Source organism: Chlamydotis macqueenii, chromosome 3 (genome assembly GCF_036417535.1).
Source record: "Chlamydotis macqueenii isolate bChlMac1 chromosome 3, bChlMac1.mat, whole genome shotgun sequence".
NCBI lineage: Eukaryota > Metazoa > Chordata > Aves > Otidiformes > Otididae > Chlamydotis > Chlamydotis macqueenii.
The window spans coordinates 118874491-118891984 of NC_141558.1; the positions used below are offsets into that span (position 1 = coordinate 118874491).

A 17494-nucleotide genomic window follows, 5' to 3' on the forward strand; every position below is an offset into this window, starting at 1 on the left:
AAGCTGCAATATCTGTGCTTTTCCCCTCCTTGCTGGGGCCATCTCCCATGTCAAGTCTGCCTCTCTCAGGTCTTTTGAGGTTCCAGGCCTCTCTCTGCCCCAGTCCTCTACCCAGTCTCTCCCTGTTTCCTTTCAGCCCACAGTTCTTTCACTCCCATTGGTATCATTTGAGGCAGGAGACTTTCTTGTTAGTATATATATATGTTAGTGTATATATATATATATGTTAGTATACATATATGTTAGTATACACTAGTATACTAACGTACACTTACAATACTGTTCTTGCTTTGAGTTACAGCCGTGATCTCACGGAGAGCTTTTCTCAGACCCTGACCATGGTGAATACAGTACCCCTCATGACTGTGAATTATTTAAAACATTTACTATTGTACCTTTGCAGCCAAATGTCCCATGCTCCCTGAGAAGTGAGCCCAGGTTCTAATAATGACTGTCTCCTCCCACAAAACCCAGGCTAAAGTTCTAATTCTAGCAAGATTCCAGCCTCATGGTCACAGGCCATGGTCAGCCTCACGGTCACAGGCCCTGGTCCTCATGGGGGATTTCAATCATCCTGACATCTCTTGGAGAGACAACATGGCAGGGCACAGGCAGTCCAGGAGGTTCCTGGAATGTGTGGACGATTACTTCCTCCTGCAGGAGATAGAGGAGCCGACAAGGAGGGGTGCCATGCTCGACCTTGTGCTCACCAACAGGGAGGGACTGGTGGGGGATGTGAAACTCAAGGACAGCCTTGGCTGCAGCGACCATGACATGGTGGAGTTGAAGATCCACGGGGCAGCAAGGAAACTACATGGCAAGCTCTCTACCCTAGACTTCAAGAGGGCAGACTTCGGCCTCTTCAGGGACCTGATGGGCAAAGTGCGATGGGAGGCGGCCCTGGAGGGAAGAGGGGCCCAGGAAATTTGGTCCACATTCAAGGAGCACCTCCTCCAAGCTCAGCAGAGGTGCATCCCGATGAAGAACAAGTCGGGCAAAAAGGCCAGGAGGCCTGCGTGGATGAGCAAGGAGCTCCTGGACCAAGTGAAAGTAAGGAAGTGTTCTGGTTTTGTTAGTGAGGGGGGGCCTAAGGTGGTAGCTTCTGTAGGAAACTGCTAGAAGTTGCTCCCCTTTGTTCAGTGGACTCGGCCGGGCCTAGGGCGGACCCGCTGCTGGCCAAGGCCAAGCCAATTGGTAGCAGAATGTCCCGTGATAACGCCTCTGCGATAACGTATTTAAGTAGGGGAAAACAGGAAAAAAAGGAGGAGAAGATGTGAAGCAGCTGAGCGGGGGTCAGAGAGGGGGAGGCACGAGCCTCATGGGCCTTGCAGGCCTCACCCTCTGGCCTCCCGCCGGGCAGCCGACTGGGCCCAACTCGGCCCGGCCTGGCTGCAAGAAGTGGAGAGGAGTTGAGAAGTGAATAAGATGTAAAAAGGATCCTGAGAGGCGTCTGCCAGCGTGTTGTGAGGAACGGCTGCAGACGCCAAGGTCAGTGAAGAAGGAGGGGGAGGAGTAATATGGCTCCTGGCCAAGATTCCTCTGCAACTCGTGGTGAAGACCATGGTGGAGCGGGTTGTCCCCCTGCAGCCCATGGAGGTCCACGGAGGGGCAGAGATCCACCTGCAGCCCGTGGAGGACCCCACGCCGGAGCAGGTGGAGGCCTGAAGGAGGCTGTGGCCCGTGGAGGGCCCGCTGGGACAGCTGTTCTAGAGGGACTGCACCCCGTGGAAGAGATGACCCACGCCGGAGCAGTTTCACGAAGGACTGTGGCCCGTGGGAGGGAGCCCACGCTGGAGCAGAGGAGGAATGCGAGGAGTTCTTCCCCCGACGATGATACAGCGGCGTAAAACAACGCGTGATGAACTGACCGCGACCCCCATTCCCTTTTCCCCCCCGTGCCGCTCGGGAGGGGAAGGTAGTAGAGATAATGTTAAGCCCGGGAAGAGGGAGGGGTGGGGGGAGGTTATCTTGTTCCCTGTCTCATTCTCCTGCTAATTTTAGAAATAAATGAATAGTTCTCCTCAAGTCGAGTCTGTTTTGCCCGTGACGGTAACTTTAAGGATTTCTCCCCGTCCTTATCTCGAACCTTGAGCCGTTTTTCTTATATCATCTTCCCATATTCTCTCGGAGGGTGGGGGGAGTGAGAGAGAGACTGCGTAGTCTGGTCCCGATCGGGGCTGAACTACGACAGGAAGGAAGCCTATAGAGGGTGGAAGCGGAGACAGGTAGCCTGGGAGGACTACAAAGAGGTGGTGCGAGTGGCCGAGGATCAGGTGAGGAAGGCTAAAGCCCTGGCAGAACTGAATCTGGCCAGGGATATAAAATGCAACAAGAAGAGCTTCTGTAGGTATGTAGGGGACAAAAGAAAGTCCAAGGAGAATGTAGGCCCCCTCCGGAAGGGAACTGGTGTCATGGTTACCCGGGACATGGAGAAGGCTGAGGTACTCAATGACTTTTTTGCCTCAGTCTTCACCGATAAGAGCTCTTGTCCCACCACCCAAGCTGTAGAAGGCGCAAGCAGGGACTGCAAGGATGAAGAACCGCCCACTGTACTCAAAGAGCAGGTTCAGGATCATCTGAGGAACTTAAAGGTGCACAAGTCCATGGGTCCTGATGAGATCCATCAGCGACTCCTGAGGGAACTGGCGGATGAAGTTGCCAAGCCACTGGCCATCATATTTGAGAAATCATGGCGGTGTGGTGAGGTCCTTGATGACTGGAAGACAGGGAACATAACCCCAATTTTTAAAAAGGGGAATAAGGAAGACCTGGGTAACTACAGGCCGGTCAGCCTCACCTCTGTGCCTGGCAAGGTCATGGAGCAGATTCTCCTGGAAACCATGCAAAGGCACATGGAGAGCAAGGAGGTGGTTGGTGACAGCCAACATGGCTTCACCAAGGGCAGATCGTGCTTGACCAATTTGGTGGCCTTCTCTGATGGGGTGACAGCATCGGTGGACAAGGGACGAGCAACGGATATCATCTACCTGGACTTGTACAAAGCTTTTGGCACTGTCCCACATGACATTCTTCTCTCTAAACTAGAGAGACATGGGTTTGATGGACAGACGACTTGGTGGATAAGGAGTTGGCTGGATGGCCACACTCAGAGAGTGGTGGTTAACGGCTCAATGTCCATGTGGAGACCGGTCATGAGTGGCGTCCCTCAAGGGTCCGTGTTGGGCCCGGCCCTGTTCAACATCTTTGTTGGTGACATGGACAGTGGGATAGAGTGCATCCTCAGCAAGTTTGCCGATGACACCAAGTTGTGTGGTGCCTTCGACACACTGGAAGGGAGGGATGCCATCCAGAGGGACCTTGACAGGCTGGAGAGGTGGGCCCGTGCCAACCTCATGAAGTTCAACCAGGCCAAGTGCAAGGTCCTGCACCTGGGTCATGGCAATCCCAGGCACAAATACAGGCTGGGCGGAGAATGGATTGAGAGCAGCCCTAAGGAGAAGGACTTGGGAGTGCTGGTGGATAAGAAGCTCAACATGAGCAGGCAATGCACCCTTGAGACCCAGAAGGCCAACCGCATCCTGCATTTCATCAAGAGAAGTGTGGTCGAGGGAGGTGATTCTCCCCCCCTACTCTGCCCTGGTGAGACCCCACCTGGAGTACTGTGTCCAGTTCTGGAGCCCCCAACACAAGAAGGACATGGACCAGTTGGAGAAGGTCCAGAGGAGGGCCACAAAGATGATAAAAGGGCTGGAGCACCTCTCTTATGAGGACAGGCTGAGAGAGTCGGGGCTGTTCAGCCTGGAGAAGAGGAGGCTCTGGGGAGACCTGATAGCGGTCTTCCAGTACCTCACGGGGGCCTACAAGAAAGATGGGGAAAGGCTGTTCAGTAGGGCCTGTTGCGATAGGACAAGGAGTAATGGTTTTAAAATAGAGGGGGGTAGATTTAAATTGGATATTAGGAAAAAAATTTTTACAATGCAAGTTATAGAACACTGGCACAGGTTGCCCAGAGAGGTGGTGGATGCCCCATCCCTGGAAACGTTCAAGGCCAGGCTGGATGAGGCTCTGAGCAACCTGATCTAGTTGGGTATGTCCCTGCTCCTTGCAGGGGGGTTGGACTAGATGACCTTTGAAGGTCCCTTCCAACCCTAACCATTCTATGATTCTAAGATGAGTTAGATGCCAGGGCGAAAGGGCAACATGATCAGGGCCATGAAAGGGCCAGGTTAACTATACAGTGAAAGACATGAGTAACAGGTCTGTAGCAGAACTGTAAAACAATTACAGATCTCAGCTACTTGGGTAAGGTCTAGTCCTCCAGGCATTGCTTAACCTCTCTATTTGCAGTCTTGAGAAGGAGCTACAGCCTAAATGAAGACGTTTTCCCTGCTCTATACAGTTCTTCATTGTACAATGTAGTGGGATGACACATTGAAGACCTCATAGTAATTTTGCATCTTCTGCTTTTCCTATTATTTTGCATACTGCAATCCTTTATTGTCAAGTTTCCCCCGGAGTTATTACTTCATCTGTCTTCTCAGAACTGCCTTGCCTTTTGAATCACTGGCAATTATTGTTTTTAAAGGGTAATATAAAATGATGAGGATATTTACAAATGTCCTTAAAGCATCTAGCTTATAATTTCTCTATTACACATCCTTCTAGATATTTCAAGGCACATTGTGTGGAATATTGTAGAGAGCCATTTGCTTGTCAAAGAAGATACAAAGAAGTGTAAAGCTTTGGCTAGCATCATGATCAATACATGCTGCACAGTATATTGAATTAGCCTGAGTCTACATCAGACCAGTGCTAGCAATTTTACCCTTTGCAGGTCAAAGTGCTAGAGGCTGCCTAAAGAAGAACTCAGGCAACAAGCATTTAGTTTACACAAAGCTGTGCCACTGTTTGCCAGAGAGAAGAGCAAGCAAGACTGGAACAGCTAAAACACATTTCACTCAACACAGACTTTCAAAATCCACTAGAACTCAGAAGGAAGTAGGAGTTTTTCTCCTGTGAAACTTTCTGACTGAGGAATTTGTCGTAGTTCAGCCCAAATCAGGACCAGACTACGTAGTCTCTCTCTGTCTCACTCCCCCCACCCTCCAAGAGAATAGGGAGAGATAATATAAGAAAAAATGGCTCAAGGTTTGAGATAAAGATGGGGAGAAATCCTTAAAATCACCGTTATGGGCAAAACAGACTCAGCTTGGGGAAAACTATTCATTTATAACTAAAACTAGCAGGAAAATGAGACAGGAAACAAGACATCCTCCCCACCCCCGCCCTCTTCCCAGGCTTAACATTATCTCTACTACCTCCCCCACCCCGAGTGGCACAGGGGGGAAGAGGGAATGGGGGTTGCAGTCAGTTCATCACATGTTGTTTCACGCCACTGCTTCATCATCGGGGGAAGAACTCCTCACATTCCTCCCTTGCTCCTTCATAGGGTCACACCCACGCACCACAGTCCTTTGTGAAAGTGCTCCAGCGTGGGTCATCTCTTCCACGGGGTGCAGTCTCTCCAGAACGGCTGTCCCAGTGGGCCCTCCATGGGCCACAGCCGCCTTCAGGCATCTGACTGTCCCAGCGTGGGGTCCTCCACGGGCTGCAGGTGGATCTCTGCCCCTCCGTGGACCTCCATGGGCTGCAGGGGGACAACCTGCTCCACCATGGTCGTCACCACAGGCTGCAGGGGAATCTTGGCCAGGAGCTGCATTACTGCTCCCCCTCCTTCTTCACTGACCTTGGTGTCTGCAGCCATTCCTCTCACAAGAAAAATTCTTCTCAACAGGCTGGCAGACGCCTCTCAGAATCTCTTCACATCTCATCTCCTCTCCACTTCTTGCAGTTGGGCTAGGTCAAGTCAGGCCCAGTTGGCCCCTGGGCAAGAGACCAGAGGGTGAGGCCTGCAAGGCCCATGAGGCCCACGCCTCCCCCTCTCTGCCCCCACTCAGCTTCTGCACATTTTTTTTTTTTTTTCTGTTATCAGGGAACATTCTTCTACCAATTGGCTCGGTCTTGGCCAGCAGCAGGTCTACTCTAGGCCCAGCTGAGTCCACTAAACAAAGGGGAGCGACTTCTAGGAGTTTCCTACAGAAGCTACCACCTTAGGCCCCTCCTCACTAAACAAAACCACAACAGAATTTCTCTATTCTGTACCAGAACTAGGAACCATCCCCTTCTGTTACCAATAACCACCCTAGTAACCTTCAGAAATTATGAGAAATAGGACACAGTTAGTCAGAGTTTCAGCCACCAGGAATTGGAAATAGGATTTCCCTATATTATAGCTGAGTGTCCAGTCACATGGGTTATTATGCATGCTGAGAGGTTTCTCCATCTCTGACTTCCAGAAAGTCTGCCTGGGACTTAGGCAACCTTCAGCCAATAAAACATCACTTGAACTTGTAGATTCATAACAAAATACCGACTAATGCAGGCTATACTCCAACACAGTCACTAGCAGATGGTCTAGCAGCTTTTCTCTTCCATGCTGCTGTTCAAAGGGTATGCCATATGTGAGTGGGAAAAAAAAAATAATCTAATCTCAGTAGAGCTTGGTACCATATACCTAAACATAGTCTGCCCTTTAGGCAATTTTACACACTCTTGTGCAAAAAAAAATACAGCTGTGGAGCCCAATCTCTTTTTATAGAAATTCCCTCCCATCTGAAAAAAAGTCTTTGGTGAAACCCTCTTAACATCAGTGCCACTGTTCCAGTGCTTGACCATGGGCAGTGCTTTGCTAAAGCATATTCGAAAACAAGCATTGCAATATAGACAGGAAAGCTATCTTTAAGCTGCATTTTCACAGCAGCTTAAAGATAGCTCTCCTGTCTATATTGCAATGTAAGACAAGCTTTACAGTTTGTGTATTTGTTCTTTTGCATTTTACATTCTTCAAAGGCATTCACATCTGTGTTTAACCAATGCTGAAAAACTCAAGTATTATGTGTATGTATATATTCAGTGCTATTTACTAAATACTCATGCAGTTTTACCTAATAGCATGTATTTTGAGCTCTTGCTTTTCATGGGCTTGCAGTGTAATTTCAGTCTGAGGAGAAAGAATAATCAGCCTCACACTGGTTCCTGGTGATTTGGATTGACATAACACTATTCATCCATCCAAAGGAGTTTTTTTCCACCCACCTCTGAAAAAAAAAAATCAGCCATTTTTAAACCTCAAAGCCATTTTGTTCCACGAACCCATCAGTCACCTCTGAGGGCTGGTGGCACAACCATACCACAACAGTTCAAGAAAACCAAGCGGGGGTGGGAGGCTGTAAGGGAAAAAAACCCCTACAAACAGGTCAGTGTCAGCCAACAGAAGATAAAGCATCTCCTTTGCCAGACAAAAGGCAAGACAGACAAGCTATCTTTCATCTTAAATCAAGTATTTCCAGTAAATAAACATAAAACAGGAATAGTTTAATAGCAAGCACTATTTTAAGAATCAGAACCAAGATTAGCAATAATATTCTCATTATTCTTTTCCTTACCTGGCTATTCCATACCAAAGGTTCCTAAATCTCAAGGTCATGAAAGGCTTCAGATTAGTATCAGAAAGGTATCTTTTTCCTGCAACAGCCAGCTCAAATAAAGTACTCTGGGTGACAGAGAATAGGAAAGCAGAGGGCACCACTGTGTAAAATGTTAGCACCATCACAAATAAGAATTAGATAAGCATGTGTGAATCCTTCATCTATTCAGTCATCCTCACTATTACCCACAAGCCAAATCAGAAACTGGCCTGCTGCTGTACAATTTGAGTACGTTCTGTAGAGAGACAGTGGGATGGGCAGGGGGCCACCAGCACTGAGAGGAGAAGCTGTGGGAGCTGGACTTGTTCAGCTTGTGGAAGAAACGGCTTCAAGAGGATACAAAACCAGCCCCCTAGTAACTACAAGAGAGTTATTGAGAAGATGGATCCAGGGTCTTTATTGAGGTGCTCTGGGAGGAAAAGGGACAATGGACATAAATTGAAAAAAGCAAGTTTTAGATAAAGAAAGTAATTTTTATTATGAGAATAATTAAGGAACCAGTTACCCAGAGTCCTTGGAGGTTTTCAAGACTCTGCAAATCCGTGAGCATTGTGATGTGGATTCAGCATGACCCTGCTTTGGGCAGGAGACCCCCGAGGGCATCCCTGGCTGGTGTCCCTGTGATGCTACCAACCTGCAGCCAGGCAGAAGCCAGCCGCTGGATGTCACCCTGCACTCACCCAACAACGCTGCTCCCACCACCAACTGGTGGATAAAACCCCATTGCAGCGTGAAGGCTTTCTTAATTACAAGCTTTTTACTTCAGGAAACGATTTAGGAGTATTACACTTCTTCAAAGATAACCTTGCTGAAAAATACACAACGGCTTAGTTTAAAACAGCTTCTGGATCCCTACCTAAGGTTGAAAACTTCAGACAAATAGGTACAACAAGATGGCAATTTAAGAGTTGTTTGAGGCCACATCAAGTCTCCTACACAGCCTTGCTTAAACACAAAAACAACATACACATCAAGCTGTGTGTATATTTCCCCTACGCTGGGATAAAATGAACAGAAACCGACTGTAAGATATTGTCATATAAATAGCACACACTGCATGTAAGATACTGTGTACTAAAATGGTAATGGTGAAACTGCTGTGATTTCTATAAAGAAGCTGCAAGGACAATAACCACTCTAAAGTAAAAAGAAAGAAACTAGAAAATCAAAAGCATCCTCCACTGCCTGGTAGCATAATATTGATTCTCCTCTCCTTCTGAAAGTCAGTTCCTGTTTATTTCAGCTAGGTACTCTACAGCATGAACACTTACAGGTCTGAAAGGCAAGCTGTGTTGTTCTAAAATGAGCTTCACCTAAGAATGTGAAATGCAGAAAGCAGATCTGTGGTCCGTATCAAAACTATTGATCTTTAACTCTCAACTTCACATTAATAGTGCTACTATCTGCAAGCACTCAAAAGTTTTCTACAGACATCCTGTGCTCCCCTGCCATTTCTTCCTTCCCCACTTCCCCTAGATTTCATTGCACAAGTCTGGGATCATTTTGTTTACCTTTACTGCTGTTACGATTAAGGTTGTTATGCTTCCCTACATTTTTAAAGGGTAGAAACATAAGACTGTCCTCTAACACCAGGATATTGTCTTGGTTTTCTCTTGTAATAATCAGGCCTTAGCAATGGGAATTTTAAGTTAATCAAACATTGTGAAACTTGTGATAAAATAATGAAAATTGGCATACTGAAAAGAAAACCAAGCCCTGATTTGATTCAAGTGCATGAATGACAATTGAGGCATATTTTGCATCTTCTCTAGAGCGACAAGACCATGTCAGACTGCAACATCTCCACTCTTCTGAGCACGCACACCATCCCTTGCAGAGTGAATCTTCCCAATGTGCCTTTTGGGTGTACCATTTTGTCCTGGTTCTGGCCAGGATAGAGTTAATATTTACCTGAGCTGGGTGGAGAACTGAAGCTGGTAGCCCCTATGGCTGGGATAGTTAACTAATTAGCTAACAGCTGGGGTTAATTTACCCAAATTAGCCAAAGGGCTATTCCATCCCATCTGACATCATGCTCAGTATATAAGTGAGGAGGGTGCTGAAGGGAGGCCCCCTGCTACTTGGAAGAGACTGGATGTGGAGATCTGTTGTGAGCTATTATACTGTATTTGTGTTCCATCACTCTATTGTTTTCTTCTGTCATTACTGTTAAATTTACTTTTTGTTCAATCTCAACCCGCGTGTTTGTTTTTTTTTTTTCCTGGTTTTCTCTTGTTTGTCAAATCTCCTCCTATTCTCTTGGAGAGTGGGGGGGGAGTGAGAGAGAGACTGCGTAGTCTGGTCCCTGTTGGGGCTGAACTACGACACATTTACAGTGAAGAGATTGCCCTTAGAGAAGCAATGGCCATAAAGATCAGGAATTGCTGCATTTGTTGTATCACGTCCCTGGTGACTAATGAATGAAGTCACAATTCTCATTTGGACCACTAAAAAAAGATCCTGCCAATAAGTCACATAATGAAGCTATAAGTTTATCTAGTCTATCATACCAGAGTTCAGATTGTAGCATAGGTCACCAGTGCTTGTGAGATGACAGTTTTACACAATGTGGATGTATAAAACAAGTACCTATGACATTGTGCAGACGAAAGGTGCTCTAAAGCTTCATTAGATTGGAAACCATCCAACAGTTGCACATTAGAGACTGAATTCAGTAGACAAGTAGCTTTGCCAATACAATGCTTCTTCACAGCCAGATGCTTTATGAATTCCACAGCGTGAATCTTTATCTTGTTTTCCCCAAAATTAGATTTTCAAGTAGCAAAGACAGACTTTGATGCCCCTTGAAAGCCTGCTGAGTTATTTTCTGCTCAGAAGAGATCACCACAGAACAGGGCCTCTGATGGCAGCCAGGGAAAAGGCACAGAGAAATAAATGCATACTGCTCACATTCTGCCATGATGGCCCCAGACTTGCTGTAACTGCCAAAGAAGTCATAGCAGGCTGGTTTTTTTTTACCAATGCTCTAAATGGTGCCCTTTGTGCAAGCTCAAAAAGAACAGTATATGTATACCTACTCCCTGCTCTATGCATCCTGCACTGAAAGTATTCTCAGTTGTTGTTTTATTGTCTTGAAGTATCCACAGCTCACACAAGCTGGGTAAGGAGCAAGCAGGAGCTGAAACTAGTTATGTCTACAAGCTTTTCTTTATGAGGACATGGGTTAAGGATTAAGCGCAATGTCAAGGACTAAAAACACATCTTGCTTCATACCACAGAAAGTTCACTTCTCCTGGCCTGGAGCTACTGCACTGTAAATGAAGAGGAAAGGACAGTATCTTTGTGCAGAAATGCATATAAAGCTTTTTATATCTGCCTCTTAAACATCCATCTTGAACTGGGTACATTAATAACTGTAAGCAATTAGTTGAAATGATGATTTGAGGAAAAACTCATATTTTCCAATAGCAAGTGCTAAACCTCACTCACAATTTTCATTCATGATAGCCACAGCACATTTTAATCTATTTTGTGTGTTGTTCGCAAACACCTACTGCTATGCATATTCTTGTGGTACCCACAGCTTTTAACCTGAGACCCGGTTACACTTCCATCAAGTCTATCTAAAATGAATGCAGGCAATTGCAAACACTTCATGTTGGAAAGCTGAGTGGGAACGATCCAGCTGAAAATGAGGGGGTAATGGTTTCAAACTAGAAGGAGGTAGATTCAGACTTGATATAAGGAAAAAATTCTTTACCATGAGGTTGGTGGAATACTGGCACAGGTTGCCCGGAGAGGTGGTGGATGCCCCATCCCTGAAAACATTCAAGGCCAGGCTGGATGAGGCTCTGAGCAACCTGATCTGTTTGGAGATGTCCCTGCTCCTTGCAGGGAGGTTGGACTGAATGGGCTTTAAAGGTCCCTTCCAACCCAAACTGTTCTATGCTTCTATGATAAAATTACACTTGGTTAGTTTAAAAGTAACTGTTCTCAGACAACCCTGCCAGAAGTCTTTGACAAATGCAAGTACTGCTAGTCCTAAAGTGTTTTGTCATTCAACCTCCACAAAATAAGGACATTTTACCTAGAGAACTCGCTTTTGGAGTCCAAACAGGCAGCATGGAGGCTGAACACCACCACTGTTTTCCGCCACGGGTATGTTTAACATTGAATAACACAACCTCCTGCTCTGGGGGGGCAGGAGGCTTAGCCCAATGGCTCCCCATGTGGCCCCCTCATCCCAGGTGAAGGCAGTGGAGGGCTGAGCTGGCCATGACCTGCCTGGGACAGCCGCCCTAACGGCCATGACGCCTCACGCGGCCATTTCTGCCACCCCGATCCGCGAGCGAGCGGCGCCTTGGAGGCAGAAAAGGCCCGATGCCAACTGGCTGCCAAGCTGGCGGGTTCTCGTCCCCCCGCCTCTTCGGGAAGGTTCTCAGCCGGCTGAGGCGCTGAGGGAAGAGGGAGCTTCACCCGGTGCCGGGATGCCACAAGAGGGCACTCGGAGCCGCGTTTAGGTTTTAGTTTTTGAGGCGGAGTACCCACCTCTGTTCTGTGGCTTTAGAAACGTGCTTGCTCGTGAAAAATTAAACAGATTTTCTACTTCTTCATCCGATTGCATGAGTGAGGCTCCTCACGACATAGCAGGCATCCCAGCACAGGCAGCACGAGTGTTAGAGGCAGAGACGGATCAGCAGAATACCCCCTCCAAGTCTCACTTTGAACATTTATCAGGGGAACAGCAGGGCACCATCCTTAGCCTTACTCCATCCTCCTGTTTCAGCCCGTGGCTCTGAGCCACAGTTTCAGCTTGAACATGTCCTGTAGCAGCACAGATAATGGGTAAGATAATTCTTTTCAGCACATTGCTGAAGCCCATATTTAGTTACTGGTGATTTCTCAGTTGTTGGATAGCTCTTGCAACAAAAATGATTTATTCCAGCGAGTCACAGAAGGCTTATTCAAGGAAAGTATTTTTAATATCTAATAGATAGTGTAAGGTTACGGCAGGAACATGCACATCTAATCCCATACATGGCATGTGTATACCACATAGACTTAGAGCAATTAAAAGTCTATTAGCTTTATTAACAAGTATCAAAGTATACAGAGGTAAAAAATTTCTAAAGAACAAATCCTGTGTGGGACTATTTCCCCATCCCAAATAACTCTTTTTAAATGAAAACTTTCTTGTTTAAAAGAAGGATTACTTGTTTCACAAACATCTATTACAGGAAGGGCTGTGTGCTCAGGGACGGTGTCCAGGTTTCCTCCTGTCAGCTTTCCCCTGTAGTAGCCGAGAGATTATCTGACTGCTTTCAGTGCTATTCACAGAAGAAATCAATGTCCTGAAAAAGAGAGTTAAAAGGAAAGATGTTTGGAGATTACTGAAGGATTAATGCTCCTTTATCACCCCCACTAAAGGTGCATCAGTAGATGCAAACACTAAATACACTGCAGTATACTCAAGGTACACCATAATATACTGAAAGTATGTTCTCTGTAAATAAACTAACTTCACAGAACTCTGGAAAAGAAAAAGGTCATTTGTGTTTTGACTCCTTTTGCATGGCTGGTATGATTTGTTTCTGTCATAAATTTTTACAGTGAATTAGGCAGTACCACCTTCTTGTCTCATTTCAAATGACTCTTACCTCCCTTTTTTTTTTGTTTTGTATTCCCACCTTTATCCTTAAACAGTTCCTAACCACACCTGAAAAGGATGCCTTAACACACTGAGGCTATGCAATACACTTGCTATGGAGATACATAACTAGAAAATAAATGTCAATATTTTGCCTGAAAACATCCAGCACTGGATAGACTTCCACAGCATATTGCTTTAATCTAGCTTCCTGCTGTTATATGGCTATGTTGATCTCAAATCTGCTGTAGGGAATTATCACACTGTGGTGCTCAAACTGTATGATATCTACATTAGACCATCGTATCACATATACCTGTCCACTTGAAGCACAAGACAGGGAGCTGTTTCAGAACAGATGCTTACTGGTAATGAAAGTACTCTCATCTTAGCCAGCAAATGGCCAATTTTAAGTGATTGAGGGAAGGCAGGCAATCCAACAGTGCTTTGTAGTACACACACTCTGTTGTGTTGAGTCTATTGTATTTAGTGTGATTCAACATTTCAGAAGTAGCAGCTGGGGGGGGTGCGGGGGGGGAGGAAGGAATCTCCTCAGATTTGTTGCTCAAACAGCAACCAACAGGCATGGATTACCCAGTGCTGCACAAAAGGATGCTGAGACAAGTAGTTCACAGGCAGAAACATTAGCAGGGTCTGTAGCCAATGGCATACATTCACTCCAACAGTGAAGTTACTTTGAGGGGAAAAAGAAATAAAATAAAAGGAGAGTCAGAGAACCAGAAGCCCCCAGGCAGATGTCCTCTTTCAGGCTTCTCTCCAGTGCAGCAGGTGCCCCCCATAAAACTTTTTCCCACCAAGTTCCCTGTCAGCAGTTCCGTCATGCACAGCCATTTGTGTGCCACTCCATGCTTTGATCAGGGGGCAGGTGCTGCACGCTGCTTAATCATTAAGCTTTCAGCATCATCAAGTTCCCTAAAATAAATGGCAACCCCTTCCCAAGAGAACCTGTCATAACACCAATATTGGTGCAAGGCCAGGAAAGCAAGGCAAAAACGTTGTCAGTGGCTTGGGTGAGCAAGAGATTGGCTTCTGATTTGCAGATGGAAGGCTGGTGGCATTAGAAGCATCTATGGTGGTGTGCAACACTGGCTTTGTATAAACCAGCACTTTTAAGGGATATTTCTGGAGCAAGCAGCATGCCCATATACAGATTAGTTAAGCTGAGCTATAGACTGTTTAAATGTGAACTTACAGTCAGATCCTTAAGTTCATGTTTGTAACATTCAACTGAGAGCAGTAGAAGGAAAAGAATGTAACTGTATCACCCTTCGTTTTTGTTGCAAAGTTCCTGCATAGTGAGAATGTGAAGTAAGGGTGAAACGACCATGAAAGTCTGTGTCAGTAGTTCTGTGAAAGAAAATTACTTTCCAATTTAAGTTCTGTATTGCAATGACAGCAAGCCATTCTGGACCTCGAGTCAGCCTGCAGGCTGAGACATCACTTTAACCTACCTCTGCTTCCAGTTCAGCTTGCCATGCAGCAGGCTGGCTGTCATATTGTTGAGAAAAGAGCTTAGAAATGTATTTTATAGAATCATAGAATCATAGAATGGTTAGGGTTGGAAGGGACCTTCAAAGGTCATCTAGTCCAACCCCCCTGCAAGGAGCAGGGTTGTTCTTTCATGTTCTGTGACTAATTAATTGCTGCAATGCTTCTGGGTCAAATTCAAAATAACCTAATGCAGCATCAAGAAAAGCAGTCACTAATCCAATATTTGCATTTCCTCAAGTAAAGCATGTCTGACACATTATAACACAAATACTAGCAACAATTAACATGAAACAAAAATCTTCCTTTTGCTTATTTCTTTTGCATTAATGAATCCCATCTAGTAATCTGGACCTGGGATTAAAAACGCCATATACAATTTCAAGATTGAAGCACTAATTGTTGTATTTTGCTGTATACTTCAAAATGTCATATAGCTAAATATTCAATATTGATGAAGCTAATAACTGGAAACACACGACTCAATTTGTTTTAAGCATAGAAATAAGCTACCAGTAAGTGTTAGTTGTAAAGCAAACCGTACCAGGCTCTGAGAAAGGACCATCCTTTACTCTGTGAAGTGTTTCAGATCTTCAGTAAAATTAAGAGTTGTCTGTTGCGTAACGCACTACTGTACATAATCATGGACAATTGCCCTTTCAGAAATACAGCCTACTTACAGAACACTAGCATGTTTCCAATAGCTTTTAAATTCAGCTTTTTGAGATGTACCGATAACTTTGAAAGCATGCTTGCTTTCTCATAAAAAGAAGAGAGTAAATCAGAAGTTCTCTATGACAACATACATTTATATATACAATTCAAAGAGGGTGTGCTTGTATGTGTTCCTAAAGTACACAGCACAATATCCAGACTCTTGCAACATATGGCAAATGATTTGGGTAAAACTTATGTGGCCTTGAAGGAATGCTATTCAAATAAATAGGAACTCTCATAGGATCAAGCCTGTAATGCAGAACTTGTAATGCCTGCAGTATCAGAGCTTATTATGTTTGCCTGTATAAAGGCGCAAAGATTAGATCCCTAAGCATCTGTGATATGCTATGATCAACTGCCACAATTATGATCTGTTTTTACAGCAAATTAGCATTACACAGCTTCTTATAATTATATAGCCAGCTGGGCTTTTGCAAATTCCTTACCATTGTAGGAACAGTCTTATTTGCTTCTTGATAGACATGTTGTTCTGAGACTAAACTGCTAGGGAAATAACCAACTGTCCCCATATGGTCCTCATACTGTTCTCCATAAACCTTCAAGCAAGGAGATGTATAATTAGGTACCTTAAAACAGTCCTCATCTGGTTTGAGCTAGTTTATAATTTATTCAAAAGCAGTTACTAATAATGTTTCTTATTCCGGTTTTAGATTTCCTAGTTTCCAATTAGCTGGCACATGAAACAAACCATTAACACAAATTCTGATACAGGCATACTTTTTTTTTGGAGTAAATGAATACCACCTGTAGTTTATCTGGAAATTTTTATAAATGCAGCTAACATTTATCTTTGCTTCCCTTATATTTACAAGTTTTATGACCAAATGTGATAAAAGTTTTCAGCAAACAGCCACAGAAAAGAATTGTTGAGCCCTTCTGTTAAGGTTCATTTCATAATTACCATATAGTTACTAAAGATGTTTCATAAAAAAAAAAACAAACCCTCAAGACTCCTCAATCAGTTTAAGTTTATACATTCACTTTGAAAACTAAGTTCCTGCTTTAAAACCCCCAAATAGCTCAGCGTTATCATCCATTTCTTGACAGAAATGCGTGTTAATCTACTTCTGGTTTGCTCATATACACAAGAATCTCCTCTTACACTTCCAGCCCAGAATTCTCCAGAGTCTTTTTCTTTCACTAGTTTTGAGTAAACATAAATCAACTGCCCTTTTTTAATATTAATGAATCTGCAGTCTGGAGCATTATAATCCTCTTCTGCTCTGGCAAGGGAAATGGTGTCTAGGGAAAAAAAAAACAAACCAAGAACGAGGTAGATGAATTTAAATACATAGGTACCTTTATATAGAGAAATATAAATATATGTGCGTGTATGAATGCATGTAAAACTATTTCTACAGACAAAAGTAGGTTATCCTGAAATTAAAAGTCCAAGAATTCGTCCTGCTCATTTTTCTGTTCTCCAGTAAGCAAAACAATGGCTTAGGAATGTGCCATTTCATCATAGTGGTAGTTACAATCCTTCTCTCTACACTTACCTTTCACTTGAGTGAAAAATGTCCCTTATGAAACCCTTTTTGCAGTAAAATTGCATGTGGCATTCCACATAAACTCCCTGACTCCTTGACAAGCCAATACAAATGTAACAGAGCTAAATAGCAGAGTAATTTTCACTCACACTACAGCATACAAATCCTGTAGTCATTTTTGAGATTAAACTAAAACAAAATTACTTACAGACACAGTTGTCATCAGCACACAGCTTCTTGCTGGCAAGCTTGTCCATAAAAATTCCAGTTACAAGAGGACACATTAATCCGAAACACAAAAGTAAAACAACTAAATGTCGTGTCATTTTTTTTTCTTTGCTGCAGCGCTTGCCGAATGCGTATTAGGTCCAGCGATCCCTGTCTTTTATGGAAGAGGCAGACACCTGGACAAACACACTGGGCCAATGGGAAGGGGTTGGGGTGACATTCCACCCCACCAGAGGAGCCGCAGGCAAGACGAAGACATCAGGGTCCACTCATGAAACCAAATCCCGTCCCAAAGCCATTCTGCATTAACATTTCAATCAGTAACTGTATTATTTGAACTTTTTAAGCCTTCCTGTAGTTGTCCACAGTCTTAATCTTACTTCAAGCAAAGTTTGAGAATGAAAATTAAGTCA

The 17494-nt window shown here is 44.5% G+C and overlaps 1 protein-coding gene across 1 annotated transcript; it reads right to left on the reverse strand.

The window, feature by feature from the left end:
• Window positions 1–12737: 12737 nt before the first annotated feature.
• OTOR (otoraplin) lies at window positions 12738–17179 on the reverse strand. The gene is made up of 4 exons (XM_010120959.2): window positions 17062–17179; window positions 16466–16605; window positions 15789–15899; window positions 12738–12820 (listed from the first exon to the last, which is right to left on the reverse strand). Exons 1-4 carry the CDS (start codon window positions 17177–17179, stop codon window positions 12797–12799), a joined length of 393 nt encoding a protein of 130 aa, XP_010119261.1. The 3' UTR covers window positions 12738–12796.
• Window positions 17180–17494: the final 315 nt, after the last annotated feature.

Excerpts from the sequence above, each read along its gene's own strand:
- OTOR (XM_010120959.2), bottom strand. The coding sequence starts at position 17,179 with ATGACACGACATTTAGTTGTTTTACTTTTGTGTTTCGGATTAATGTGT. Across the intron at positions 16,606-17,061 it reads TGCTGATGACAACTGTGTCT|ACACCATTTCCCTTGCCAGA; the intron begins GTAAGTAATTTT and ends TTTTTTCCCTAG. Across the intron at positions 15,900-16,465 it reads GAGAATTCTGGGCTGGAAGT|GTTTATGGAGAACAGTATGA; the intron begins GTAAGAGGAGAT and ends CCTTGCTTGAAG.